The sequence below is a fragment of the Melanerpes formicivorus genome, unplaced genomic scaffold, assembly GCF_026170545.1.
Source record: "Melanerpes formicivorus ecotype bairdi unplaced genomic scaffold, bMelFor1.0.p_v2 SCAF_4, whole genome shotgun sequence".
Taxonomy (NCBI): domain Eukaryota; kingdom Metazoa; phylum Chordata; class Aves; order Piciformes; family Picidae; genus Melanerpes; species Melanerpes formicivorus.
Window position 1 is genome coordinate 37738922 of NW_027142356.1, and position 27772 is coordinate 37766693.

Consider the following 27772-nt stretch of genomic DNA (forward strand, 5'->3'; position numbering starts at 1 on the left):
GGCCATAGAATCCAGCACAGGTCACACAGGAACACATCCAGATGGGGCTGGAAAGGCTCCAGAGAAGACAACTCCACAGCCTCTCTGGGCAGCCTGCTCCAGGGCTCTGGGACCCTCACAGGGAAGAGGTTCCTCCTCATGTTGAGGTGGAACCTCCTGTGCTGCAGTTTCCATCCATTGCTCCTTGTCCTATTCCTGGGTGCAGCTGAGCAGAACCTGTCTCCTCTCTCTTGGCCCCCAGCCCTCAGATATTGATAGACATTGATTAAATCCCCCCTCAGTCTTCTCCTCTCCAGACTAACAAGCCCCAAGCCTCTCAGCCTCTCCTCACAGGACAATGCTGCAGTCCCTCAATCATCCTTGCAGCCTTCCATTGGACTCTCTCCAGCAGATCCCTGTCCCTCTTAAACTGGGGAGCCCAGAACTGGATGCAGTATTCCAGGTGAGGTCTCACTAGGGCAGAGTAGAGGGAGAGGAGAACCTCCCTGGACCTCCCTGGACACCCTCCTCTGAATGCAGCCCAGGATCCCATTGGCCGCCTTGGCCACCAGGGCACATTGCTGACCCATGGATAACTTATGATCCAGCAGCACTCCCAGGTCCTTCTCCTTGGGGCTGCTCTCCAGCAGATCCCCTCCCAACGTGTACTGCTGCAGTTTATTCTTCCTGCCCAGCTGCAGGACTCTGCACTTCTCCTGGTTGAACCTCATCAGGCTTCCCTCTGCCCAGCATGCTGAGTATGCAGTGATGTTTGGAAGGAAGTACAGACACCTTTCATTCTGCATCCCTTTTACCTTGTGCAACTGAATTCTCTCTAGGGTGGCATTGCTCAGGTTTCAGGTAGGAGGCAGGTGTCAGGGTATGGTATGAGTGCCCCCCTTCCTGTGGTGCTAATGTCCTCTGCCATGCCTGGGCACCCAGAAGACACTCAAGGGTAAGACCTGATGCTGTCCTTTTAAGGAGCAACCTGATCATGGATAACAAAGCAGTGGCCAAGCAAAAGGGGCTGGGTCAGCATGAAAGCTTTCTGGCAGCCAGGCCAGCATTAGCAGCTAGCCTGGGGTGCAGGACACACGCAGAGATCTTTCCCTGTCCCCAGATCCTGGCTACTGGCTCCCTGCTTGTCTGCTGAGACATAATTGTCCTTGACCTTCACTCCTCTGAGCATTTCAGAGGCCTGGATCACTGTCAGAGCCTGTCCCCTGCTGTTCTCAAAAGCAGAGCCAGTGGGAGGGAGAAAATGAGCCCCAGGACATGCATGCACTTGCTCATGACCTTAACAAATTCACCCTCCCCCCCGAAGCTGGTTCTTGTTAGGCTGCCCCTCTGCTGAGTCAGCAGCTTTGGAGCCTCAGTTCAAGACTGTGGCGCTTACCTGTGACTTTAATAGCTAGAGAGCAGGGCTGCTCTGTCAAGCTGCCAGTTCTTTGGACTGCCTCTCGTTTCGCCTAGCAGAAGAGGGCTCCAGGGGAGGCCACAGGCCATAGGACTCATTATAATAACAAAGATTGCCCGGGGCTTGCTTCCAGCCTATGCTCTGCCGAGAGACAGGAGGCTGCCTTCATCAGCAGGGCAGCAGCCCCTACCTTTTCAGCTGCAAGCACTAATGAATCAGTGGTGTCCCTCTGCTCCCACAGGATAAGGCGTTCCAGCAGCAGGCATTGGAGCTTCCTTGAGAAAGCTTCTGGTTTTCAATCTGACCTCAAAGTTTTCAAACTGACCTCATTCCTGGTGATAAAGATGTGCAGGGCAGTGTGGGGAGGACAGAGCCAGGCCCTGCTCAGGGATGTCCAACAACAGGACAAAGGGCAATGGAGGAGATGCCACAGAACAGAAGGGAAAACTTTGTCACTGTGAGGGTGGCAGAGCCCTGGAGCAGGCTGCCCAGAGAGGTTGTGGAGTCTTCTCTGGAGACATTCCAAACCCACCTGGATGTGTTCCTGTGTGAGCTGCTCTAGGTGACCCTGCTCTGGCAGGGGGATTGGACTAGATGATCTTTGGAGGTCCCTTCCAACCCCTAATGCCTTGAAATTCTGTGATTCAGGAGGGGATCTGCTCAGGTCACAGCTGGAATGGAAGTGCCCAGCTCTTCAACTCCTCTTACAATTCAGAGTTAGCAAATGTCAATAACTGTTAAATAAACTTAGACTGGAAGCCTCTGCATTTCATCAAAAGAACAGCTGCAGATATTTCCTTGGGGTTTGCTCAGTTGGGTTGGGTTGGTTGGTGTTGGGTTGGGTTGGGTTTGGTTTGCTTTAGTTTGGTTTGGTTTTGGTTTGATTTTGGGTTTGACTTGGTTTGGTTTGGGTTTGGTTTGGGGTTTGGTTTTGGTTTGATTTTGGGTTTGACTTGGTTTGGTTTGGGTTTGGTTTGGGGTTTGGTTTGGTTTTGACTTGGTTTGGCTTGGGTTTGGTTTGGAGTTTGGTTTGGTTTTGGTTTGGTTTTGACTTGGTTTGGCTTGGGTTTGGTTTGGGGTTTGGTTTGGTTTTGGTTGGTTTTGGTTTTGACTTGGTTTGGCTTGGGTTTGGTTTGGGGTTTGGCTTGGGTTTGGTTTGGTTTTGGTTGGTTTTGGGTTTGGTTTGGAACATGCTGCTCAGAGAGGTTGTGGAGTCTCCTTCTCTGGAGCCTTTCCAGCCCCATCTGGATGTGTTCCTGTGTGACCCGTGCTGGATTCTGTGGTGCTGCTCTGGCAGGAGGGCTGGACTGGATGAGCTCCAGAGGTCCCTTCCAACCCCTAACTTCCTGTGAGCAGCTCTGCCACCTTGCCAAATAGATAGAAGTTAATCCCTGCTAGGGAATCATGGAATGTCATTCTCAGAAAGCTCCCCAAGCTTTCATCCCCTGCCAGCACAACCTGGCCTCACTCCCATGCCAGAAGCACCTGCACATTTTCTTTGCAAGCCACCATTTTAACTACCCATGCATCACATCTTGACAGTGCTCTTCATCCACCCACCTCACAGCACTGGATGCTGAAGGGAAACATTATTGCCTCATTCCAGAGGTGGGGAAAATGAGGAGCCAGGCAATTCAGCTTGCTTTTGATGTCAGTCAGAACTGGAAGCAAGGCAGCATTACAGCAAGCAGCCAGGGGAATGCTTCAATGGTTATGGCCCATTGGAGAGGGCCAACTACATATTTGATAGCCAGGAGAACAGCAGAATATGTGCTAGACATGCACACTCTCTGGCCATGATTTATACACCCTGGAGGATCTATCAGCAGGCTTCAAGGGAGGAGAGAGGGAAAGGAAAATGAAGAGAAGCTTCTTGAACTGTGCATGAAGTTCTTTCTGGATTTCCCTGCACTTAGATAATCAGAATCACAGAATCAGCCAGGCTGGAAGAGCCCTCCAAGAGCATCAAGTCCAGCTGATCATCCAACCCTATCTAATCATCCAGCTCTGGCCTAGCCACCTCCAGGGATGTTGACCCCACCACCTCCCTGGGCAGCACATCCCAAGCCAATCTCTCTGTGAAGAACTTCTTTCTCAGATCAAGCCTAAACTTCAGCTGCACCAACCTTTCCCTCTCTCCTCACAGTATTTATGTGTCACAGGCACACAGCCTGCTGGTACTCCACACAGCACACACTGCTGCCAGGTGTCTGCCTGGCAGATATTGTCTATCTTTACCTGCAGCTTGTCTTCTCTGTGGGCTGAAGTATGCCTGAGCTTGGAGGAGCTTGTCTTAGCTGTGACTGCAGGGGATGCCAGCTGGGTCTGCTCTTTCTTCCCAGAGGCCTGCAAGGCAGGACAAGTCAGCTGAGTTTGGCATGTGAACAAAAGCTGCTCAGCAGCTGTAAGAAAAACAACTGCTGCATGCTCTGGGAGCTGCTGCTGGCTGGTGTGCTGGATCAAAGTGTGGCCCTCACTGCCTCACAGCAGCTCTGCTCCTCAGCTCAGCCTTGCAGCAAGGCCAAGAACAAGCCTCACAGTCTGTGGGTCTTCATCTTGTAGGAACCACTTCATTTTCTAGAGGTGAAGCCTCTGTCCTGCAGTAACCTGTGCTGAAATGTCCATTGTGAATGCTCTGTACCCAGCCCTGCTGCCCCTGCTGGCAGGCTCTCCCTGGGGGCCTCCAGAGCCCCACACACTCCCATGATGCTTATGTTTTCTCAATACAGCCCCCAGAGAAGCCATGCCTGAGGCCAGGAGCCTGATGACAGAACTGCCTGGCAATTAGCCAGGGGAAAGATCTGCAAAGATGTCGAGGTGAAAAAAAGCCACAAACTGGGAAAAAGCCTCTTGAGAGTCACAGACTGCCTTGTCCCTAGCCCCAGGGCTCCCTGACCTCAGATCCAGGCCACTTCCATCTCCCACACAGCATCACTGCTGCATGCCACTGCCTGTACCACCGGGGAGATTGTGAGCCACTGCACATTCCAACTGGGAGCTGGCTCTGCTCTCCTCTCAGCACCTCTGGGGCAGCAGCCAGCAGCTGTCTCAGGTGCCACATCAGCACCTGTGGGGGACAGGGGAGCTTCTGGCTGCTTGCCCAGCAAGCCCTCAGACAGAAGGGTGGCCTGGCACAGAAGCCTGCAGGAGTGTCACCAGTGCAGGAGCTGTGCCTCTGGTTTGGGATGCCACAAGCCAGCTCAAAGCACGGGGTGGGGGCAGGCAGAGATGTGCAAGGGCTGGGCTCAGCACAGGAGTTTGTATGGCAGGGAAGAGTGGTGGAGGAAGAAGGCATGGAGTCTGGCTGGATTTGGCTCTGTGTTAGGGTGGGTGGCACAAGGATGGAGCAAAGGGCTCTGGGCATGGCTCACCCTGAGATGTGACCAGAGGCAGGCCCAAGATCACTGCTTTGTCAGGTGCTGACTGTCTCTCTACCTTTTGCTACCTGCTGCTGTCAGTGGGTTAACTTTGGGCACCTCAGGTGTAAGGAGGTACTCAGCACCTGGAGGCCATGAGCCAAAGCCACCAAGCTCCAGAAACCTTTGTGGTGTCAGTAAGCTTCAGACCTGGCTGTGTACTGAGACTGAGCTGAGCTGAGGAAGGAGAAATATTTCTTACCTGTTCTGATCTCCCTGCTCCACCTCTGGTTGCCCATGCACCTCTCTGCTCAGGGAAACAGCTCATCTGGTTTGCTGCTTGGTCTGCAGGGTCACCAGTCACCAGCTGAGCTGGCAGATGAGGCTGGCAGCAGGGCTCTCAGCATGTGAACACTGCTGCTTGTTGCTGCTGTAGCTCTTGGTGGTTGATAACTCTCAGGACTGAAGCAGCTACCTGCAAAGCACAGTGGTAGGGCAGCATTTAGGAGACCTGCACATTCTGGCCTGTAAAATACTGAGAGAATGCTTCCCAGCCCCCTCACCTCCTTGCAGGACTAACAGAGGCTCTCTGTCCAGCCTGCCTCTCTCCCTGTCCCCAGCTGCCAGCTGCAAGTCATGTCTGTGGGCTTTGTTCTCCACTCTCTACTTGCTGCATGCTTCTTGTCTCACCTTGGAAGAGCTTCTCCCTGGAAGCACTTTGAGCACTTTAAGTGCAAGTGGAGCCACAAGCCTGAAACACAAACCAAGACAGACTTTGCCTCTGCATTTCACTGCAAACAATAAGACAAGATAACTAAAATATCCTTGCTTAGTACTCCTTTGCCAGCTGAAGGAGAGGAGAGTCTGTCCTTACAGCTTGCTGAACTTTCAAGCTGAATTGCCATAGATGAGCTGCTGAACAGCTTCCAGAGGGTGGGGGAGAAAAAGGTTCTGTCTGGAAACACAGCCCCTTGTTACAGCTCTGGGCAAAGCTTCCTCCTTCTCAAGTGATTTGCTGGTCAAAGGAAGTGGGACATCCATGAACAAATGTAAATGTTGGGTTAGAAAATGCTCTGTGAGAGGAGTCAGAGGAAATGCTCTGCTGTACTCTCAGCCAGTTGTTTCTTTTGCTTCCTCAGAATATTTTCACTCAGCTTTAAGGAGGATCAGGCCTCTGTCAGGAACAGTGTGGCCAGCAGGAGCAGGGAAGTCATTCTGCCCTGTGCTCAGCACTGCTCAGGCCACACCTTGACTCCTGTGTCCAGTTCTGGGCTCCTCAATTCAAGAGAGATGTTGAGATGCTGGAAGGTGTCCAGAGAAGGGCAACAAAGCTGGGGAGGAGTCCTGCTCTGGCTGGGGTTGAAGTGGCTGGAGAGCAGCAAGGCAGAAAGGGACCTCGGGGTGCTGGTTGACAGTAGGCTGAACATGAGCCAGCAGTGTGCCCAGGTGGCCAAGAAAGCCAATGGCATCCTGGCCAGCATCAGGAGTGTGGCCAGCAGGAGCAGGGAAGTCATTCTACACTGTACTCAGCACTGGTTAGGTCACACCTTGAGTCCTGTGTCCAGTCCTGGGCTCCTCAGTTTAAGAAGGACATTGAGACTCTTGAACATGTCCAGAGAAGGGCAACAAAGCTGGGGAGGGGTCTGGAGCACAGCCCTGGGAGGAGAGGCTGAGGGAGCTGGGGTTGCTTAGCCTGGAGAAGAGGAGGCTCAGGGGAGACCTTCTTGCTCTCTCCAACTCCCTGAAGGGAGGCTGTAGCCAGGTGGGGGTTGGTCTCTTCTCCCAGGCAAGCAGCAACAGAACAAGAGGACACAGTCTCAAGCTGTGCCAGGGGAGGTTCAGGCTGGATGTGAGGAGAAAGTTCTTCCCAGCAAGAGAGATTGGCCATTGGGATGTGCTGCCCAGGGAGGTGGTGGAGTCACCATCCCTGGAGGTGTTTAAGCAAAGCCTGGCTGAGGCACTTTGTGCCATGGTCTGGTGGATTAGATAGGGTTGGGTGATTGGTTGGACTTGGTGATCCTGGAGGTCTACTTCCAGCCTGGTTGATTCTGTGCTCCTGTGATCTGGGGGTTAATTACAACATTGCAATCATCTGCCCCCAGATCAGCCACAAGGCAGTTACACTTCTTGCTGAGCAGACAAGGAGAATGAATTGCAACTTCAGTTCTTTCATAGCTGATTCATAGAGCAGAAGAGAATGAAGCTTTTATGTGCAACTGCCTCCTGGCATTTTGAAAGCCCAGACTTTTTGAAACAGCTGAGACTGCAGTTGCTGCTCAGACACCAGTGAGAACATTCCAGTTGTGTGTTCATGTTTAATTCATGGCTGCATGTAATATTGATGCAAAAGGCCTCTCCTGCTCAGATCAGTTTGGGATGCTTCAGCCATTTCAGCTGCCAGGAGCGGAGAGGATTTGTGATCCTAAGCAGTGAGTCAGCTCATCCATAGCTGTGTGGCATGGCTGGAGTAACTTTTAACTGCTCCTGCCAATTATTTTTGTGCCAAACCTATTCCTTTTCATGCCCACAGGAATCCAGGGGAGATGCTGACAATAACTACTGAGGAGGATTAATATTGTTTGTAGTTAGACCTGCAGATGCCACAAGGATGATCAGAGGCCTGCATCACTTCTCCTATGGAGAATGATGGAGAGAGTTGGGGCTGTTCAGTCTCGAGAAGGCTCTGAGGAGACCTAATTGTGGCCTTCCAGTATCTGAAGGGGACCTACAAGACAGCTGGGGAGGGACTTTTGAGGGTGTCAGGGAGTGATAGGATTAGGGGGGAATGGATCCAAGCTAGAGGAGGGGAGATATAGATTGGATGTTAAGTAGTTCCTGCCCATGAGGGTGGTGAGAGCCTGGCACAGGTTGCCCAGGGAGGTGGTGGAAGCCTCCTGCCTGGAGGTGTTTGCAGCCAGGCTGGATGTGGCTGTGAGCAACCTGCTGCAGTGTGAGGTGTCCCTGCCCATGGCAGGGGGCTTGGAACTGGCTGAGCCTTGAGGTCCCTTCCAACCCTGACAATTCTGTGATGCTCTGAAATTTCAGCATGCTCTGATTTTCCCCTGATTGATTGTAGCTGGAATTGCACTTAGGCTTGACTTAGCACAGGAATTTTTCTACTTGCTTATTGTGATTATTCTTAGCACTCATTTCAGCAACCTGAAAGTCTATCTGGACTTACAAGTCATTCTTACTCAGAATTCTCTCTCAAGTTAAAAGAAAGATAAATCTGGTTGACTAAAGTAACTGTGCAAAAGCACCATTTCCCCCTGATTTTCTAGACACTGTTTGGCCTTGGTTCTGTTTCCCCCACACCCCAACTTCCTGTTATGGGAATGCACTTTCATAGAGTCACAGAATCACAGAATCATCCAGGTTGGAAAGGACTCAGAGATCATCAGGTCCAACCTAGTACCTAATACCTACTCCTGACAACTAAACCCTGGCTCCAAGTGCCACATCCAAGCCTTTAGTGAACACCTCCAGGAATGGTGATTCCACCACCTCCCTGGGCAGCACATCCCAATGGCCAATCTCTCTTGCTGGGAAGAACTTTCTCCTCACCTCCAGCCTAAACCTCCCCTGGCACAGCTTGAGACTGTGTCCTCTTGTTCTGGTGCTGCTTGCCTGGGAGAAGAGACCAACCCCCACCTGGCTACAACCTCCCTTCAGGGAGTTGTAGAGAGCAAGAAGGTCTCCCCTGAGCCTCCTCTTCTCCAGGCTAAGCAACCCCAGCTCCCTCAGCCTCTCCTCCCAGGGCTGTGCTCCAGACCCCTCCCCAGCTTTGTTGCCCTTCTCTGGACACATTCCAGACAATGGCTCAGGTTGGAAGGGACCTCAGAGATCATCTACTCCAACCTCTCTGCCATGGGATAAAACTCACCCTTGAGCTAAGGTGCAGCAGCACACAAGGCACTGCAGCAGAGCCCCCCCACACCCCCAAGCTGTCCCCCCCCAGGTTCTAGCCACAAGCTAGAAGAGAAGTTGTTTGCTGCTAGCATTTTCCTTTCCCATTTGGTGGCCACTTCTGTGGTTGATTCTGTTAGAAGCCATGACTAATGGAGTTCATAAGCTGAGGCTTTGGGGGATTGTTTGGGGGAATTCAGTGTAGCTCAGCCAGAGATACCTATCTCCAGGACATTTTGGGGGGGCAACCCCACAGAATCAGAGACTGCAAAGGGAGAGGATTTGTTTTCAAAGCTTCTGAATGTTTTAGGAAGAAGGAAAAATTGCTCTGCAGTGGCATAAGGGAGAAGTGGAAATGTTTTCCCTCTGTCTGGAGTCAATGCTCTCCTTTTCTTCCCACCAGTAAGCCAGCATTAAAGCTTGAAATGTGCAGCTGAACACCCTGCAGTGTCCCCTCAGACTCTGCAAGCAGTGCACCTCCCCTGAAGGCTGCTGGCAGGGGAGGCCCTGCCAGGGGTGAAGAGAGGAGCAGAGCTGGCGGCTGGTGGGAGCAGGGCCCCACTTCCTGCCTCGCCTGGGGACCCATTCCAGCCATACCAGGGCTGCAGCACTGCAGGTAGTGCAGGGCAAATCCCCCTGGGCTCTGAGCAAGCAAGCAAATATAAAAAGGAGCATGGAAATCGCCCAACTGGTTACAACTGGCTCCAGCCAGGAACTGAAGTCCCACCTCGGAGTGCTCAGGTCCTGTTTGGACAGCCCAGCTTTACATTCCAGATGGAGAACTGATGGCTTTTGCTTTGCACAATATCCTCAGCAGAGATGCCCCAGCATACCAACCTCTGTGTTTTGGGGAGGTGGAATTTGTAAACTCCTCCAGGAGCTGCATTCTTCTAAGCATTGCTTCTATTCTGGGGGCTGACTGCTTGCTTTATTTAGGGGAAAAGAAACAAAAAGAAACCCAGAGAAAAGCCCAACCCTGTGCTCTTGTCAAAGAGAGACTCTCTGAGTCATCCATACAGTAACACTGATCTCCCCTTCTCTCCTCTGCTGCAGCTCATCAGCACCACAATGGGATGTACAGGAAACAAACTGAGCTGACAGAGCCTGCTCTTGAGCTTCCTGTGTTCAATCCCGGGGCATGAGAGTGGTGAAGCCCTGGAATGGGTTGTCCAGGGAGGTGGTTGGGGCCTTGTCCCTGGGGGTGTTTAAGACCAGGCTGGATGAGGCTCTGGCCAGCCTGGAACTAGTGTGGGGTGTCCCTGCCCATGGCAGGGGGGTTGGAACTAGCTGATCCTTGTGGTCCCTTCCAACCCTGAATGATACTATGATACTATGATACTATGATACTATGATACTATGTTCAGCCAGCAGAGCAGCGAGCGGCGGAGGAATGGATTGGTGGTGCAGGAGCTCCAAAGCCAGGCTGGATGTGGCTGTGAGCAACCTGCTGTAGTGTGAGGTGTCCCTGTCCATAGGGGTTGGAACTGGCTGATCCTTGAGGTCCCTTCCAACCCTGCCAACTCTGTGATTCTGTGATTCCCCTGTACCATGTCTCTCCACACCCTGAGAAGCTGGCGAAGGAGTCAGCAATTCCTGTGCTAGAGGACACTTCTGGTGTTGCACCGTGGGCTCATTAATCAGGGCTTTAAGAGAACTGCTGAATAACATCCACATCCTCTTTTATATTTAGGTGCTCTATTCCCAAGGGCAAATAGAAGACAGACTGCCAGTACAACAGGAGACAGTGTAATGATATGACATGATGCAAGGAAGGCTGCAAGAGAATGCATCTGCCTGTGGGAGGATGAGTTGAGGTTGCCCAGGCAATCTTATTTCTGGCGTTTCCTCTCTTTTCTGTGTTTGGCTTTGCAACCTACACACAACTTTGTCTTGTAGTAGGTAGGCATGACTTGAATTCACATCCCTCTTGCTAAAGAAGCTGCACTGCTAATGCAAAGCTTTCAGTATATTGCCACTTCAGAACAAGGACAGATCAAGTCATGCTCACTGGGGTCTTGTGCCATCCCAGGTCATAGATTCTATGGTCCTGCTCTGGCTGGGCTTGGAGTGGCTGGAGAGCAGCCAGGCAGAAAGGGACCTCGGGGTGCTGGTTGATGGTAGGCTGAACATGAGCCAGCAGTGTGCCCAGGTGGCCAAGAAAGCCAATGGCATCCTGGCCTGCATCAGGAGCAGTGTGGCCAGCAGGAGCAGGGAAGTCATTCTACACTGTACTCAGCACTGGTTAGGTCACACCTTGAGTCCTGTGTCCAGTTCTGGGCTCCTCAGGTTAAGAAGGATATTGAGACTCTTGAACATGTCCAGAGAAGGGCAACAAGGCTGGGGAGGGGTCTGGAGCACAGCCCTGTGAGGAGAGGCTGAGGGAGCTGGGGTTGCTTAGCCTGGAGAAGAGGAGGCTCAGGGGAGACCTTCTTGCTCTCTCCAACTCCCTGAAGGGAGGTTGTAGCCAGGTGGGGGTTGGTCTCTTCTCCCAGGCAAGCAGCACCAGAACAAGAGGACACAGTCTCAAGCTGTGCCAGGGGAGGTTTAGGCTGGAGGTGGGGAGAAAGTTCTTCCCAGCAAGAGAGATTGGCCATTGGGATGTGCTGCCCAGGGAGGTGGTGGAATCACCATTCCTGAAGGTGTTCACAAAAGGCTTGGATGTGGCACTTGGAGCCACGGTTTAGTTGTCAGAAGGTGTTAGGTATTAGGTACTAGGTTGGACCTGATGATCTCTGAGGTCTTTTCCAACCTGGATGATTCTGTGATTCTGTGACTTGATGATCTAGTGCCATGGTCTAGTTGGTTAGTTAGGGTTGGTTGATTGGTTTGACTTGATGCTCTTGGAGGTCCCTTCCAACCCCTAACATCCTGTGATCCTTGCTGGCCCCCTCATAGCAGGGCTGGACAAGTGCACCCAGGGCTTCCCTCCAGCAGAGCTGCAGGGACAGTTGCTTCCAGCCCCAAGGTGACAGCTAACATCTGGAAAGGCAGTAACCAAAATGCTGCCCCCCCTGTCTGTAGCTTCAGGGAGATGGCTTCTGTGTGATGACTCTATGAAGTGCAAGGATCTGCAGAGGCTCAGCTTACAGATGGTACATGCAAAAAGCTGTTCATTAGCAAGCAAGAAAGGCTGCTCCAGCCCCAGTGCTCCTCTGCTGGTGACAGCAGTGTCCTGAGGTTTGCCTGGCACAGCAGGGCTGGTCGGTGACCTTCCCTAATGCACCCCAGGTGTCAGCCCCTTGCTGAGCTGACCCTGTTGTAACACACAGTGAGATTAAGAGAGGCTGACAACAGCACTTTAATGCCACAGTTTTTAGAGGGCTTAAGCCTGGGGCATTCCTAAAATGGACAATGAAAATTCTGCTCAGCTGTCTCCTACACATTTGAGAACAAAGCATTAGAGCCTGCCTTAATTCAAGAGATTCCAGCACTGGGGCTTTCCCCCTCACTCACTTCAGGTCAAAGCAGCACTCTGTGTGCAGAACAACTGCTTGCACTGTGGGGACACAAACCAGCACACACACATACACACAAAAATAATACTGGCAGCAGATGGGCAGCCCTGAGTGGGAAAGAAAGCCTTGAGCTCTTCCACCTCTGAGATTAGAGTTTGGGAGCGTTACATAAGGAGGAAATGGGGGGGAGGGAGGGGGAATGCAAGCTTAAGAGAAGATAAAATCTGATTAAAATACCAACTAATATAATTGCAGCACATTAGTCAGGCTTTCTTGTGGAGAGAGAAAAATGTCTGCAATTGTGCTGCTATAGAAACCACCTAGGGTCTGTGGGTAGGTGAGAGTGCACGGAGCTCGGCCCTCCCTCCCCTCCTTCTGCACCCTGGAATGAAGATCCTATCTTGCTCAGTAAGCTTGGCCTTTGCTGCCCAGGAGATCCCTCCCAGTACAGAGGGAGGCTGTTTTCCTGTTTTTGTAGCTCCTTTCTGTTCCCCCTCTGTTTTGCTTTGCTCTTGGAAGATGCTGCAGGGCTGTGGCTGAGGTAGGGGTAAACTTCTCAGCCCTCCCCCAGGAGCTGGTCGGCTGGGCTCCGTGCACTGGGAGCATGGGACACATGTGCTGTGCTGTGAACAGAGGGCTGCCTTGTATTTACAGAGCCAAAGAGAGAATCCATAGTGCTTTGGAAAGTAAATATTTATCTGGAATGAGCTGACACTGTCTGTGTTCTGAACACCCTGTCCAAGCTGCTTGTTTCCCTGCAGACACACGTTAGAAGCTAATTACCAGAGCAGCAGACAGCAGAGCAGGGCTCAGTCCCTGGCTGTGGATGGAAGGGTCTTTATGGGAGGTGTAAGCTGCAGGCAGACTTACCCTGTGAGCAGAATCAGCCACAGAAACGTCTCCTCGAGGCGTGGAAGTGTGTATCCACACACAGCAGCTCCAACCCATGGCCACCCAGGCTAAGACTTTGTCCCTGGCAGCAGTCCCTTCTGCCTACCTGAGAGAGAGACACAAGAAATTATTTATTGAAAGGCTTGCTGGATGAGCAAGCCTGCCCACACCGTGCTGGAGCTCTTTCCGCTCCACTGGACTTATGAGAGTGGTGTAAAATTAGAGGAGGTTAATTTATTACTCTTCATCTTAACTTTGAGCTAGCATAGCAGAGTGCAAAGCTGCTTTCTCTCCTGAGTTCTAAATGCCCACTCCTTCAGTCTTTGTCCCAGTGCCTTCCCACAACTCAGTGGCTCAGTTATGTATTTCACAATGCATTTTGTACCTCAGTGTGTGGAGAAGTTCCACCATTCAGCCTGGCTGACTGTTTCACTTCTGATGTCCTGACACAGAGGGACAAGATCCCATTTCCCACTTATTTTAGCACTTTGGTCCAGTCTCTAATTAATCATCTCCATTATAAAACTATTTTCTTGATGTGTTGTTTCATTTTCATCATCCTTTCCCAGTTCCCCTTTTCTACCACACCCCATTGTTTGTTGCAGACACATTGCTCTAGGCTAGGCCCTGGTGAGGCCTCACCTGGAATACTGCATCCAGTTCTGGGCTCCCCAGTTCAAGAGGGACAGGGATCTGCTAGAGAGTCCATCAGAGGGCTACAGGATGCTGAAGGGACTGCAGCACTGCCTGGGGAGGAGAGGCTGAGAGCCCTGGGGCTGTGCAGTCTGGAGAGGAGAAGACTGAGAGGGGATTTAATCAATGTCTATCAATAGCTGAGGGCTGGGGGTCAGGAGGGAGGGGACAGCCTCTGCTCAGCAGCACCCTGGGATAGGACAAGTGGCAATGGATGGAAACTGCAGCACAGGAGGTTCCACCTCAACATGAGGAGGAACTTCTTCCCTGTGAGGGTCACAGAGCACTGAACAGGCTCCCCAGGGAGGTTGTGGAGTTTCCTTCCCTGGAGCCTTTCCAGCCCCATCTGGATGTGTTCTGTGTGACCTGTGCTGGATTCTATGGTGCTGCTCTGGCAGGGGGTTGGACTGGATGATCTTTGGAGGTCCCTTCCAACCCCTAACATCCTGTGAGCCTGTGAATGGTGCTTGAACATTCTCTGTAAGCCTCTAGAAGAGATCTCTTGGCCATCCACCCTCATTGTCACTGCAGTCAGTGACACCATTTAGTCCTTCTGTAAACTCCTCTGATTTTGCCCCTGCCACTTGGAACAAGGGCTGTTTGATGCCTTGCTTCCTCTGACTGCAGAGTTGAACTTATGCCCACTTGTGATGCTGGCCATGGCCCTTGCCTTAAACCTTCCTGGCTTCCCCATGTCCCAAGCCCTACTTTGACTTGCCAAACTGAAACCACTGAGTGTTTTCATCCTCCAAGTCCCTGATGATCAGTCATTGTTGTCTGCACTTGTTTGATTCACTCCTGCCTGACTGACAGAACAACAGATTGCACTGCAGATCTTGTCTGAAATTACTGATCTGGCATTGATGGGTTTACATTTCCCTTTTTACACGGCTCCCACTCATCTTGTGATTAACTAGTCTCTTCCTTCCAAGTGCTGATCTCATAGTCAGTGGAAGACATATTGGTGATTAATCTCTGCATGTCATTAGTATAATCAAACTTAATTATGTTTTCATTAATCCACTTCTGAGAGGCATGCAGTTTCTCCAACATACTATTCCCATGCAGTTTCTCCAATACACTGTTCCCACCCTTGTTTGAACTGGTCTCCCAGCACTGCCAACAGCAGATTTCATTGCCATGCTTCCTGTTCACAGGCTCACAGGATGTTAGGGGTTGGAAGGGACCTCCAAAGATCACCCAGTGCAACCCCCCTGCCAGAGCAGGAGCATAGAATCCAGCACAGGTCACACAGAACACATCCAGGTGGGGCTGGAAAGTCTCCAGAGAAGGAGACTCCACAACCTCCCTGTGGAGTCTGTTCCAGTGCTCTGTGACCCTCACAGGGAAGAAGTTCCTCCTCATGTTGAGGTGGAACTTCCTGTACTGCAGTTTCCATCCATTGCCTCTTGTCCTATCCCAGGGTGCAACTGAGCAGAGCCTGTCCCCTCCCTCTTGACACTCAGCTCTCAGATATTGATAGACATTTATTAAGTTCCCTCTCAGTCTTCTCCTCCCCACACTAACCAACCCCAGGGCTCTCAGTCTCTCCTCACCAGGCAGTGCTGCACTCCCTTCATCATCCTCATAGCCCTGTGTTGGACTCTCTCCAGCAGATTCCTGTCCCTCTTGAACAAGGGAGCCCAAAACTGGATGCTAACTAGCCCCAATGCTCCAGTCTCCTCATCACCCTTTAGCCCTCCATTTGACTCTCTCAAGCACATAGGACACCAGGAGCCACAGAGCAGCTTTCCTTCAGTCTGATGCCTTCCATGTAAGATACCACTCTGCTGTTGTCTCCTCATCCCCACATTCTTCTGCTGAAACAGCTGTTTTCCATCTGGGCAGCACCAGGTGTTGCTGACCCCAAAGAGATGATGTCTACCACATCTCCTTTCTTTAAGGCAAAGGGAAGCTAAACTGTGCCAGGGAAAGACAGACTGAAGCAACACCTCACATAATTGCAGAGTTCCTTTTCTCCCATTCACTCCCATACCTTTAATTACTTCTTCCTTCACAATTTGCCCACACCATTGTAAATGATTTCCCTCCCTTTCCTTAAAGCAAGCATTCCATAATGATTTGAGTGCTGCAGTAAAACTTGCTCCTTTCACTCTCACCTTCACACCCTTGGCCTGTCTCCACTCAGGACACGACAGTTTGCTTTTCCCCAGTGCAGTGATTGCCCATTCCTGATCCTCCTTCTGCTCCCATCTTTCACATAACCATCCCCATCAAAAATAGAAGCTTGCTGGCTTTGTAGCTACTGCCAGATTTCCTCTGAGCCCTTCTCGCTGCATGGCAGCCCTGGGTTTTGTTTCCTTTTTCCTGGTTGCAGTAGCTGCTTCTGGCTGCCATTATTTACCTTTTGCATTTCCTCATCTTGAGGACAAAGCTTTCTTAGGAGCGCGATCGTCCTCGCTGCTACATGGAGATGTTCTGTCTCAGGTGAGCTTGGCTACCAAGGTGCTGTGAGATCTTCTGTGAAACCCTTCCCCTTTGCTTAAGATACAATGTCCAGATCATTCCTGCTGCTCTGGCATGAGGAAATCCACTCTTCCCTTTGTATTCAAGTCCTTGAGTCCTTCAGCCCAGTCCTTCAGCCCTTCTTGTCCTTCCCTCTTTTGCTTGAGTGCCTTTTCAGAAACTTACCCACTTATGTATTTTAAACTGCAGTCACCAAACAATTCTTTCTTCCCTAGGGGCTTAGCAGCCTTACAATATACTTTCTCCTTACAAACCTAACCTGCCATCACCTCTTGGTCTGGTGGCTGGCCAAGGGAGCTGCTCCTCTGTGGTACCTGGCACTGCTCAGCCCCAGGCATCATTCATGGTGGATGTGGGAAAGCAGCAGCTACTGTGGGAGCAGCAATTTGTTTCACTGCAGTCCAGGTATCTTTCCAAAGGCAGATACAGTTCTGAAGCTTCTAGAAAGCTCTACATAAACGTTTGCAGGGATGGGGATGATCTTTGCCCAGTGTCACCATCAGACTCACAGCTCTACCCTTGACTCTCAACACTTTCCCTGCTTTCAGTGTAAGAGTGTCCCTCACTGTGAGGTCTGTCCTTCCCCCAAACAGGAGAGTTACTGTGTCCTGCTCTGTTGCCTCTCTCCTAGCAAGCTTTGTTTCATGCATGGGCAGGTTTTTTACGCCCTTTTTGTTGCTCAGGCTCCTTGCTTATGCTGACAAGTGTCTCCAGTGCTTTACACTGACCACTCCTAGCTCCCAGATTGGTACACTCCTCGGTTTCCCACCCACCTCTCACTTCTCTCTCTCCTTCCTTGCCATCATCTTCTGTTGTTCCTTTACCCTCTGTCATATCCTCGTTGCACTCGACTTTTTTCCCTGTGTCAGTGTATCGCAACCGAGCCGAGAGGGCACAGGCCTCTCCCCTGGTTCCAATTCTTTTCCCCGCAGTTGCTGCAGTTCTGTTTTTTTCGAACTCCGTGTCCAGGGCAGGGCTAGAGAGAAGGGGAAGCTGTCCGGAGGGTTGGGAGTGGGGGTCTGCATGGACTGACACCTGCCCTGGTGGGACCAGCACTGATTTAGCAATCCGTAAACGCTGCAGGCTAAAAATCAGGAGAGGTAGCCGAGACTTTCTGCCGTGCTGGGTATGTGTGAGTCTGGGGGGGACCCTGAGACATACACTCAGCCCTGAAACGCTCGGTCTCTTGCCGTTACGAGCCGGAGGTGGTCGACACCCGGGAGGCATGGAGATCGCACACACGCCCGTTTCCAGGCTTCTCATCCTGCCCAGAAACCCCTCATTCCTGACAGCCTTCACCGCCTGCCCCACGGCTCCGTCCCGCCGGGGGCCAGAGCTCCCCCCCGCCACTAACGGGGCCGCTCACCCCGGGCCGCCCCCAACACGCTCCCGGCTCGGCGGGGCGGGGATCGGGGCGCGCTGAGTGGCTGGCGGGAATGGGGCGTGGCGCAGGGCGTGTCATGGGGGAGGCCGAGTGCGCTGAGTGGCTGCCGGGAGCGAGGGCGGGGCTTTGGGCGGGGCTTGGGGTGGCCGGGAGCGCCGAGTGGCCGCCGGGGCCCGGGGCGGGGCCCGGGGCGGTGGCGGGGGCGAGAAAAGCGGCGGGGGAGCGGCGGCGGCGGGTACGAGTGTGCGGGGGGCGGCGGAGTGGCGATGCGCCTGACGCAGAGCATGTGCACCATCGCCGAGTGCGCGCCCGGCGGGGACGGCTGCCCCGCTGCCGCCCGGCCCCGCCTCGTCAAGATCGCGGTGGTGGGAGGCAGCGGCGTGGGCAAGACAGGTGAGGAGGGGGGCGGCGGCGGGGCGGCGGCGGGGGTTGGCTCGGGGCGGCGGAGCGCGGCTAACGGCTCTCTGTGCCTGCCCCGCAGCGCTGGTGGTGCGGTTCCTCACCCGGCGGTTCATCGGCGACTACGAGAGGAACGCAGGTAGGCGAGCGGCGGTGATCTCCTCTCTTCCCGCCGGGATCGGGGATCGGGCTGCGGGGTGGTGGCGGCGGCCGGATGGGGCAGTGGGGTTTCGGCTCCGGCCCCCGGGTCTACCCTGGAGCTGCTCTAGAGGTGCCCAGGCTGGAGAATGAGGTGTGCCTGCCAAGCCCAGCACTGAGGCAGGTCCCACGTGTAAAAGAGCGAGCTCGGAGCCGGGGCTATAGGTGCATCGCACAGGTAATTTTACCAGCCCAAGGCACCACCTTACGAGGCTGTCAGCTCAGAGAACTCGTTCCCTCTGCGGCCCCCGCGAGTCTCTGCCTGGTAGTCCCCGGAAAAGGGCACAATGGTCCCAGCAAGCACGCAGTTTATGGTCACAGCTTCACCAGCCGTGGCTTTCACTGCATCTGTTTTCTGACAGAGTTTATATGGTGAAAATGTCCCCCATAAATCAAGAAAACCTTCTGTAAACCTAATTCTTTTTTGTAAACCTTTGCAAACTGAATGCCAGCAGCTAGACAGTGCCAGCTTAATGGGGAAAGCTGATGTGAGGTTTGTGCTCGAGTGCAGTAGTGTGGGAAGTCTGAGCTACTGTGAACATAAAATATACAGCATTCTGTTGAGGAAATGGCTTGGAAAAAGCCAAACAAGTAAGAAAACCCCAAACCCACCCAACAAGGCTTTGAAGCCAGCCACTAAGAGATCACTGAAGTGAGAGGCAAACTGCTTTTCGATAGTGAAAGCTTTGCACCCTTACCTTTAGCATCTAGGCTAAGACTGGCTTTAAGAAGTGATGAAGTTCCAAGTTGCACAACATTAAAGGCTGAGCTTCCAAACAAGGCTTCTAGGGAAGGTCATGCATTTCTGGGTCGTTACACACAAAACTTGCAATGCTGGCACCTCACTTCCTAAACAGAGATCCTTTTCTTGCACCTCTAATGGACAGCAGAAGCAATGGTTGTCAGTGTGTAGAGCGGTGAGCCTGAAAATGGTCAGGCGTTGGAACAGGCTGGCCAGGGAGGTGGTGGAGTCACCACCCCTGGAGGTGTTCAAAACATGCAGACATGGCTCTTCAGGACGTGGTTTAGTGGCCATGGTGGTGTTAGGTTGATGGTTGGAGTCCTTTCTTTACTGAAAGGACTCAATGATTCTGTTGGTGTTTTTGCCAGGTAATCTCTACAGCAGACACATCCAGATCGATGGAGAGATGCTGGCTATTCAAGTGCAAGACACTCCAGGAGTTCAGGTGAGCTAGATGCAGCCACGGGTCAGCAAAGCACCCCTGCACCTGTGTGTGCCTGCAGCCCTCTGCCTGCAGCATCTTCTTGTGGTCTATTTCAGAGCTTGGTGTCAGTTCTGTGTGGGAGAAGTGACAACTAGCTGTGTTGGGTGGCAGTAGAAGAGAACACACCAGTGTGGTGAAGGCCTTTTGCTTTTGAGTGGCTGAATGGCTTCAGTGCCTCGTTCCTGCACAGTGGGAACATTAGACACGAGCCCAGAAACGATTGTGTGCAAATAAGGTCCATGTGGAAGAAAATGTCATGACCACTGCCCAGCAGGCTCCATAAATGTGTCTGCTGCAAAGCAAAGACTGCTGGCTTGTGGCTGTGCTCATTACTGTGTCAAGAAGTTAAAGTCCTGAACGTATAGACCTGAGTAATGCTGGATTGTTGCCTTTTTGAACTGGGCACCACTCCAGGTCTAAATGCTTCCAGCTCATATCTTTGCTTCCCCAGACTTACTGTCTAGCCAGTTAATTTCCCATTCTGTGGAACTACAAAGTCTTTCTCTGCATGAAGAACTACTCAGGTCAATTTTCCATCTGAGTATAGCAAACTCCAGTGTTAAGTTCCAGCTTTTTGCAGCTGAATCAACATATGCATTTATTCACCGTGCTGGGATTAAGTTTGCACTTAGGATGTGAAATGCAGCTATGTAGGGTCTGGAGCTGTGAAATGTGCTCTGGCTCTTACAGGCACCCTCAAAGACAGGGTCCTTGCATCTTGCATGACTTCAGCTATCTAATTGGAGACCATTCATTTCCATTTGGGTTTTTTCAGATCCACGAGCACAGCCTGCACTGCAATGAGCAGCTGAACAGATGCATTCGCTGGGCAGATGCCCTGGTGATTGTCTTCTCCATCACAGACTATAAGAGCTATGAGCTGCTCAGTCACCTCTATCATCACATCCGGCAGCTGCATCCAGGAAGCGCTGTCCCCATTGTCATCGTTGCAAACAAAGCTGATCTCTTGCATATCAAAGAGGTAGAGCCTCAGCACGGACTTCAGCTGGCCAACATGCTGGGCTGTACTTTCTATGAGGTATCAGTCAGTGAGAACTACAACGACATCTTCAATGCCTTCCACCTGCTCTGCAGGGAAGTCAGCAAGCAGCAAAGCACCAGCACCCCCGAGAGAAGGAGAACCTCTCTCATCCCACGGCCCAAATCGCCCAACATGCAGGATCTGAAGAGGAGGTTTAAGCAAGCTTTGTCTGCCAAAGTGAGGACTGTCACCTCTGTCTGACAGCAGAGCTGGCCTTCCCCAGTGCCTAGCTTAAGACTCGGACCTGGGCTGTTGGGCATGTTAGACTCCAAGGCGTTGTCCAAGAAGGATGGCTCGGGAAGTCTTCTGCATGGCTGTACAAGTCCTTAAGCAGCTGCTTAAAAGAGGAACAGAGGCAGACTGGAAAAGGTTGGGAGGGGTGGGGGGGGTGGAAAAAGGCAGCAAAACCAAAAACCCAAACCTCTTGAAACAGTTGTAGGCTGAGACTTGCAGAACAAGTATTTTCCATTGGAAAAGGACCTCTTCTGTAAAGGAAACAAGCGTTCAGTTTGCCTTCTCTCCAGTCAGACAGATTTGGCTTTGACTTGTGCAGAAACAATCCTTTTTTTAGCTGCAACTCAGCTTGTACTCCATTAGGGGAAACACCCTGAACTGCACTTCACTGCTTAAAAGCAACCACTCAAGCCTTGTTTGCAGCTGGATGAAGGGCAGCATGACATATGTGCTTCGTTTCATTTCACACTTTCATTCCCCATCTATTCCAGAACAACATGAAATGGGTCTGTGGAAAAAGAGAAGTGTAAAATAAGTGGATGTGACTGGCTCTCCAGACTGTAAACAGTGGTCCTTTAGTTTGTTGGGTGGGTTGGGGTTGGTTTTTTTACCAGCTGTGTTATTGCTGACAACTTGACCAGAGGCTTTGTATGCAAAAGCATTGTCCACAGGGTGTAAATAGCTAATTATAAATAGCTTGTGGGGTTTTTTTACTGTCAAAAAATACATGTCCAGACTAAATGATCCAACATGGAGCTCTCTGAGCAATGAGTGTGGAGTTGGAGTGATGGTCCACTACATCTGCCAGTGCAAGACACCTCTCCCTGTGCAGCAGGCACAGAAGGAATGTGGCTGTGATTCAGCATGGCTGGCTCCAGGCAATGAAGCTGGTGGCTTGTTCTGAGCTGAGCCAGTCCCCCTGGCAGTGGAGCTGGTGGCTTGTTGTGAGCTGAGCCAGTCCCCCTGGCAGTGGAGCTGGTGGCTTGTTCTAAGCTGAGCCAGTCCCCCCTGGCAGTGGAGCTGGTGGCTTGTTCTGAGCTGAGCCAGTCCCCCTGGCAGTAGAGCTGGTGGCTTGTTGTGAGCTGAGCCAGTCCCCCTGGCAGTGGAGCTGGTGGCTTGTTGTGAGCTGAGCCAGTCCCCCTGGCAGTGGAGCTGGTGGCTTGTTGTGAGCTGAGCCAGTCCCCCCTGGCAGTGGAGCTGGTGGCTTGTTCTGAGCTGAGCCAGTCCCCCCTGGCAGTGGAGCTGGTGGCTTGTTCTGAGCTGAGCCAGTCCCCCCTGGCAGTGGAGCTGGTGGCTTGTTCTGAGCTGAGCCAGTCCCCCCTGGCAGTGGAGCTGGTGGCTTGTTGTGAGCTGAGCCAGTCCCCCCTGGCAGTGGAGCTGGTGGCTTGTTGTGAGCTGAGCCAGTGCCCCCTGGCAGTGGAGCTGGTGGCTTGTTGTGAGCTGAGCCAGTGCCCCCTGGCAGTGGAGCTGGTGGCTTGTTGTGAGCTGAGCCAGTGCCCCCTGGCAGTGGAGCTGGTGGCTTGTTGTGAGCTGAGCCAGTCCCCCCTGGCAGTGGAGCTGGTGGCTTGTTCTGAGCTGAGCCAGTCCCTCTCCATCTTTAAATGCATGTAGGCAGATTTCTACACACCAGAACTTTTCTTTCTTCTTTTCACCTTGAGCCCATGGGGTTCACAGGCTAAAGGCCTTCTACACATGCACTTTAAGAAGCCAGTTGTGCTTTGGTTTCAACTTGTAACTTATTTATTTTGTGTACAGCTGCTCCCTCCTGGGGAGTGGACTTTTTCATTCTTCCTGCCTGGTCCCACATTAAACTCTGGAATTGCACGGTTCCTTGGTGTGTTCTTGGGGGGTGAGAAGCCACGGGCAGGTGTGGAGACAAAGCACTTGTTTTCTCAAGGTAGTTAACAAGAGTCAGGAGGCTCTTTCCTGCCTCTACCGCTGCTTTATTAGCATAAACCGCAGGGGGGGAGATCTCACAACGGTGTTACAGCTTCCTTTTAAGAGATTCTTGTAGGAGAGGACCTAAATAAGGCAGAGACCTTTCAAATGATAATGGCATTCTCTATTTTCCCCTTGTCAAATAAAAAAGCAGCTAAATCCAGTGAGAAAGGAATGGCACCGTCCCTGGAGGTGGTCAGGAGGGGATTGGATGTGGCACTTGGTGCCATGGTCTAGTCATGAGGTCTGTGGTGACAGGTTGGACTCGATGATCTTTGAGGTCTCTTCCAACCTTGGTGATTCTGTGTGAGGTAGGTCAAAATCTGGAAGAGCACTGAAGTCTTTTAAGGGAGCACCACTTTATCTCTTTTGGGAGATGCTTTACCTGCTGAGCTGTGTCACAACGAAGCACTTGGCAGATTTGCAGTCTTTCAGTTGATCAATTGGACAAATCAGTATTTTATTCATGTTCAAGATAGCTGTACTGGGAGGCTTCCTGAGGAGGGGGTTGGAGCTGAGACTTGGGTGGCTGCTGCACAGGCTCAGCAGGCAGCTGTAGTCACTGGTGGGGGCAAAAGCTGTCGAGGTCCTGCTGATGACAATCTTTGAGCTACCAGCCAAGTGACTGAGACTTGCAAACAACACTGAGCTGGCCCTTCCAGTCTGAGCTTACTCCTGTACTAACAAGCTGAGCAGTATTTGATGATAAAGTCATTAGCCAAGGGTGACTTTGTGTTTTCTTCTGCTCTGGCAGTATCCTTTAGTGCCACACCCCAAGGCATTAGGCACTCCTTGCTGTGGTCCAGCACCTGCCCAAGCAAAGTCTCTTGTGCTGCTCCTGCTTGTGTGGCTAGCAGGTGACCTCTCATTCCCCTGGCCTTTCCCCCAGGCACAGTCTGTGAGTGGCTACTACAGCTATCTCCCACAGAGGAGGAGTTCACTCTTGCACTAGGAATGCTGGAGAGACTCCAGTCTTGGTCTGGGAAAGGAGCAGACTTTTGTGGCCACCTTCTTTCATCTCTTCAGCTACTCAATATGATGAGATGGTGGCTGAGTCACAGCCACCCATCACCTCAGCTGTGGGGGCCCCTGGCCAAAAAGATTCCTCCAGTGTGGGCCTGGAAGACGAGTCTCTGCCTCAGTCAGAGGTGCTGCTTGACCCACAGGAGAGGCAAGAGCACCAGTGTCAGCTGAGGCTTGCTCCCTGCTTCTCACCAGCCTCTACAGGGTGTCCTTAGATGGCCATCAGAGACCTGAGAGCACCTGATGAAAGACATCAGCCTTCCTCACCTCAGGAATGCTGCAGCATCTCAGAGGTGTGAGTGCCTGAACTCAACTGCTCAGCAATGGCCACTGGATGAAGGGGGCTACAGGAGAGCTGGGAAGGCACTTTCTACCAAGGTTTGTAGTGATAGGATGAGAGGGAATGGATTGAATCTTGAGGAGGGCAGATTCAGACTGGAGAGTAGGAAGAAATTCTTTCCAGTGAGGGTGGTGAGACACTGGGACAGGTTGCCCAGGGAGGTTGTGGATGTTCCCTCCCTGGAGGTGTTCAAGGCCAGGCTGGATGAGGCCTTGAGCAGCCTGGGCTGGTGGGAGGTGTCCCTGCCCAAGGCAGAGGGGTTGGTACCGGATGATCTTTAAGCTCCCTTCCAACCCAAACCATTCTATGAATCTATCCTATGAATCTCTGAGAGGCTTTCTGCACCCTGCAGGGTGTGGCAAGCCCTCTGGGACACCTCCCAGCATCCTGGGAGTCCTGGCTGTGTAGGAAAGGAGGAGAAGAGGGACAAGGCTTAGCATTGCCAGAGCAGGGCTTTATTGATGACAGAATGAACAAAACATCCACATGCTGAGGTGAAACGGCACAGAAGGCCAGGAGAGAAACCCAGAGGCTGCCAATTTGCTTCCCAGTTGCCCTGTTCAAACTGCTCCTCCAGCTTTCAGCACTGCAATCTCCTAATAGCTCTCATTTTTTACAGCACAAAGTGCCATTCTACAGCCACTCTCCTCCATCCCTTCTCCATAAGGGGCAACATTGTCCATGCTTTATAAAGGGTCCATTGTTACCTTCTAGCCAGTCAAGAGTGACTTGAAATCAGAATGCAGCCTCTTCTGAAGCCCAGCACAAACATTTAAGAGGACTGGTGCTAGCTAGTGAGCAAAGGTTAAAAAGCTACTTCCCAGTTTAAGCTGCTCCTTTGGCAGAGTAAGGAATGCTACAACAGAGTGAATGCCACTTCCAGTGTCCCCTTCTCACCTCACTCTAAGTGGTGGCCTTGGCATCCCCTGCAGCCTGAAGAGCTGCCTGGGAGCTGCACATCTTCCCCTGCAGCCTGAAGAGCTGCCTGGGAGCTGCACATCTTCCCTTGCAGCCTGAAGAGCTGCCTGGGAGCTGCACATCTTCCCCTGCAGCCTGAAGAGCTGCCTGGGAGCTGCACATCTTCCCCTGCAGCCTGAAGAGCTGCCTGGGAGCTGCACATCTTCCCCTGCAGCCTGAAGAGCTGCCTGGGAGCTGCACATCTTCCCTGGCAGCCTGCAGCAGGCCCCAGGCCATTTTTTGGAAGGCCACTGGGGAAGGGAAGGAGCAGGGATGTGATGTTTCCAGCTGAGGCCCTCACTCATCTTCCCCATCAGATAGCAGTGTCAGGGTGGAGATGAAGCAAGAGGCTGCAGCTTTGGAGCTCCACTGTTTTATGTTGCCCTTCAGAACTCGCTGTGCTATAGGCAACCACAACCTATTGGCAGCTGCTTTTTTAAGCACAGATTGGAGCAAAGATTCAGCAGGAAAGACTGACAGAACTGAATTTGATAGCAGCTCTTCCATGATCACAAATTAAACCCAAGAGCTGTTCCCTAATCATCCTGCTCAGAAATCCAGATCAAGGAGGAATCTGGCACTGCTGGCCTCCTGAAAATGGGATTGTGCTTTTTGGCCCTTTTAAATGCATGTGGGGGGAGGATTCTTCCAGGGTTATCATCAAGCCATTGCAGCCCATATGTCCTCCTGCATAAAGCTACAGAGAAGTGTGCCACCAGAAACAGCTTCTTCTCCTGGGACTGTGGGTAGAGAAACTAGGGCAGGAAAAGGGAAGCTGAGAGAGAAGCTACCACATAACCCAGCCCTTGAGTCTGGCTTTCTGATTCTCTGCCTCTACCAGTCCAGCCAGGAGAGCACAGCTGGACTGGGAGCCACTCTGCTGGCTTGGAGAAGGGCTCTGCTCCATCATCAGGATGAAGTAAGAGCAGAGGTGGACAATGCTGTGTAAGGCACATGTGCTTTGTAAGGTAACATGGCAGAGAGGGTGGCTTGTGCCAGCCTTTCACTCCCTCAGCAGCACTGGCCAACAGAAGCAACCCCAGAGAACCATCAGGAATACCCAAGAGATGAAAGCAGTGCTTGGGGGCTGCAAAGTCAGCATCTCCTGGTCCTCAGCTGCTAATGTCCTTGGGAATTATCACAAGTGATCCCCCTGGCCACATGCACACTGGGACCGTTAAGGAGAGGAAAGTCGTAGTTGGACAACTGGATCATGTTAAAGAGCTGCCTGGGAGCTGCACATGTTCCCCTGCAGCCTGAAGAGCTGCCTGGGAGCTGCACATCTTCCCCTGCAGCCTGAAGAGCTGCCTGGGAGCTGCACATCTTCCCCTGCAGCCTGAAGAGCTGCCTGGGAGCTGCACATCTTCCCCTGCAGCCTGAAGAGCTGCCTGGGAGCTGCACATCTTCCCCTGCAGCCTAAAGAGCTGCCTGGGAGCTGCACATCTTCCCCTGCAGCCTGAAGAGCTGCCTGGGAGCTGCACATCTTCCCTGGCAGCCACAAAGCTGCTTCACCCTGCTTCAGCTGGAGCCATGACTGCAGCAGGGGCCAGGCTATTCTTTGGAAGGCCATTGGGAAGGGAAGGAGCAGGGATGTGATGTTTCCAGCTGAGGCCCTCACTCATCTTCCCCATCAGATAGCAGGGTCAGGGTGGAGCCCATCAGTGGCAAACAACAACTCAACAGCCCTGCGTGGTGTCAGGAGTGCAGAGGAGAGCACCAGGACCTGCAAGAAGGGGGACAAGCATTAACAAAGTCAAACGAAGGGGGCTGGGGCTGATCACGGTGCTAAGGAGCTGTGGCTGTGAAGGGTTTGCTTCAGGCAGCCCTGGACAGGCTGTGTGCTTCTGCTGTTTACTGACAGCCCAACACAACCTGCCCAGGGAAGCTGCCTGCCCGCTAATAAGTGCAGTGAAATCGGGTTAAGGAGCTTAATGACTGCCAGCATTGTACTCTTAATGAGTGTGCTTTGACTCGCTGCTACCCACCTCTTACCCGCTGATTTGTTGGGACTGCCACTGTGTTTACTGGGAGCTGATGGAGCAAGGGTTTTCCTCTCCCACAGTGAAGTTTGGAGGCAAACACCACAGAAGAGCCTGCTGGGCTGCTGCAGGGAGCTACAGTCGCTGGACAGAAGCATCTCCTCTGATCAGGCACCGGCTGGCTCTGCACAGCAGGACCAAAGGTCAACCTCCAGCACTGCTGGGATGCCACTGCTTTTGTTTGGTCAAGTTTTTAAACCCAAGACAGCTCCGATCAGAGAATCACAGAATGTTAGGGGCCTCCAAAGATCATCCAGTCCAACCCCCCTGCCAGAGCAGGATCACCCAGGGCAGGTCACACAGGAACACATCCAGGTGGGGTTTGAGTGTCTCCAGAGCAGGAGACTCCACAACCTCTCTGGGCAGCCTGCTCCAGGGCTCTGCCACCCTCTGTTCCTGTGGCACCTCCTCTGCTCCAGCCTGCCCCCAGTGCCCCTTGTCCTGTCCTTGGTCTGATGAATGAAACCACAGCTCACTTAGAGCCACAACACCCCCCCTGCTAGATGGACCTCCAGGGTGGAGCTGCCTACCCTGCCGGCTCCTCTGCAGAGCCAGGCCATCAGCAGGGAGTGAAGACACGGAATCATGGAATCACTTCAGTTGGAAGAGACCTTTAAGATCATCAAGTCCAACCATTCCCTAACTCTACCAAGTCTGATGCTAAACCATGGCCCTCAGCACCTCTGTGTCTTTTCAACACCTGCAGGGATGGGGCTTCAACCACCTCTCTTGGAAAACTATTAAGAACCCTTTCAGTGAAGGAGTTTCTGCTAATATCCAACTTAAACTGCCCCTGGTGTGACTTGAG

At 52.4% G+C, this 27772-nt stretch overlaps 3 protein-coding genes across 3 annotated transcripts in view; 1 reads left to right on the forward strand and 2 right to left on the reverse strand.

Moving 5' to 3' along the window:
- Positions 1 to 5086, reverse strand: part of USP46 (ubiquitin specific peptidase 46) — a 77237-nt gene extending 72151 nt beyond the window's left edge. The window contains exons 1-2 of the mRNA XM_068137685.1: positions 5015 to 5086; positions 3635 to 3742 (exon numbers count right to left, since the gene is read on the reverse strand). The gene's annotated coding sequence lies outside the window, so the exon portion shown is untranslated. The remainder of the gene's footprint in view (positions 1 to 3634; positions 3743 to 5014) is intronic.
- Positions 5087 to 17819: 12733 nt separating this feature from the next.
- Positions 17820 to 22496, forward strand: RASL11B (RAS like family 11 member B). The gene is made up of 4 exons (XM_068137689.1): positions 17820 to 17961; positions 18050 to 18106; positions 19276 to 19352; positions 20167 to 22496. The coding sequence occupies exons 1-4, from the start codon at positions 17835 to 17837 to the stop codon at positions 20632 to 20634; spliced, it is 729 nt and encodes a 242-aa protein (XP_067993790.1). The 5' UTR covers positions 17820 to 17834; the 3' UTR covers positions 20635 to 22496.
- Positions 22497 to 24275: 1779 nt separating this feature from the next.
- SCFD2 (sec1 family domain containing 2) overlaps positions 24276 to 27772 on the reverse strand; it is a 187428-nt gene continuing 183931 nt past the window's right edge. Inside the window, exon 9 of the mRNA XM_068137763.1 lies at positions 24276 to 26648. Coding sequence (XP_067993864.1) covers positions 26556 to 26648 — 93 coding nt within the window. The 3' untranslated portion in view covers positions 24276 to 26555. The remainder of the gene's footprint in view (positions 26649 to 27772) is intronic.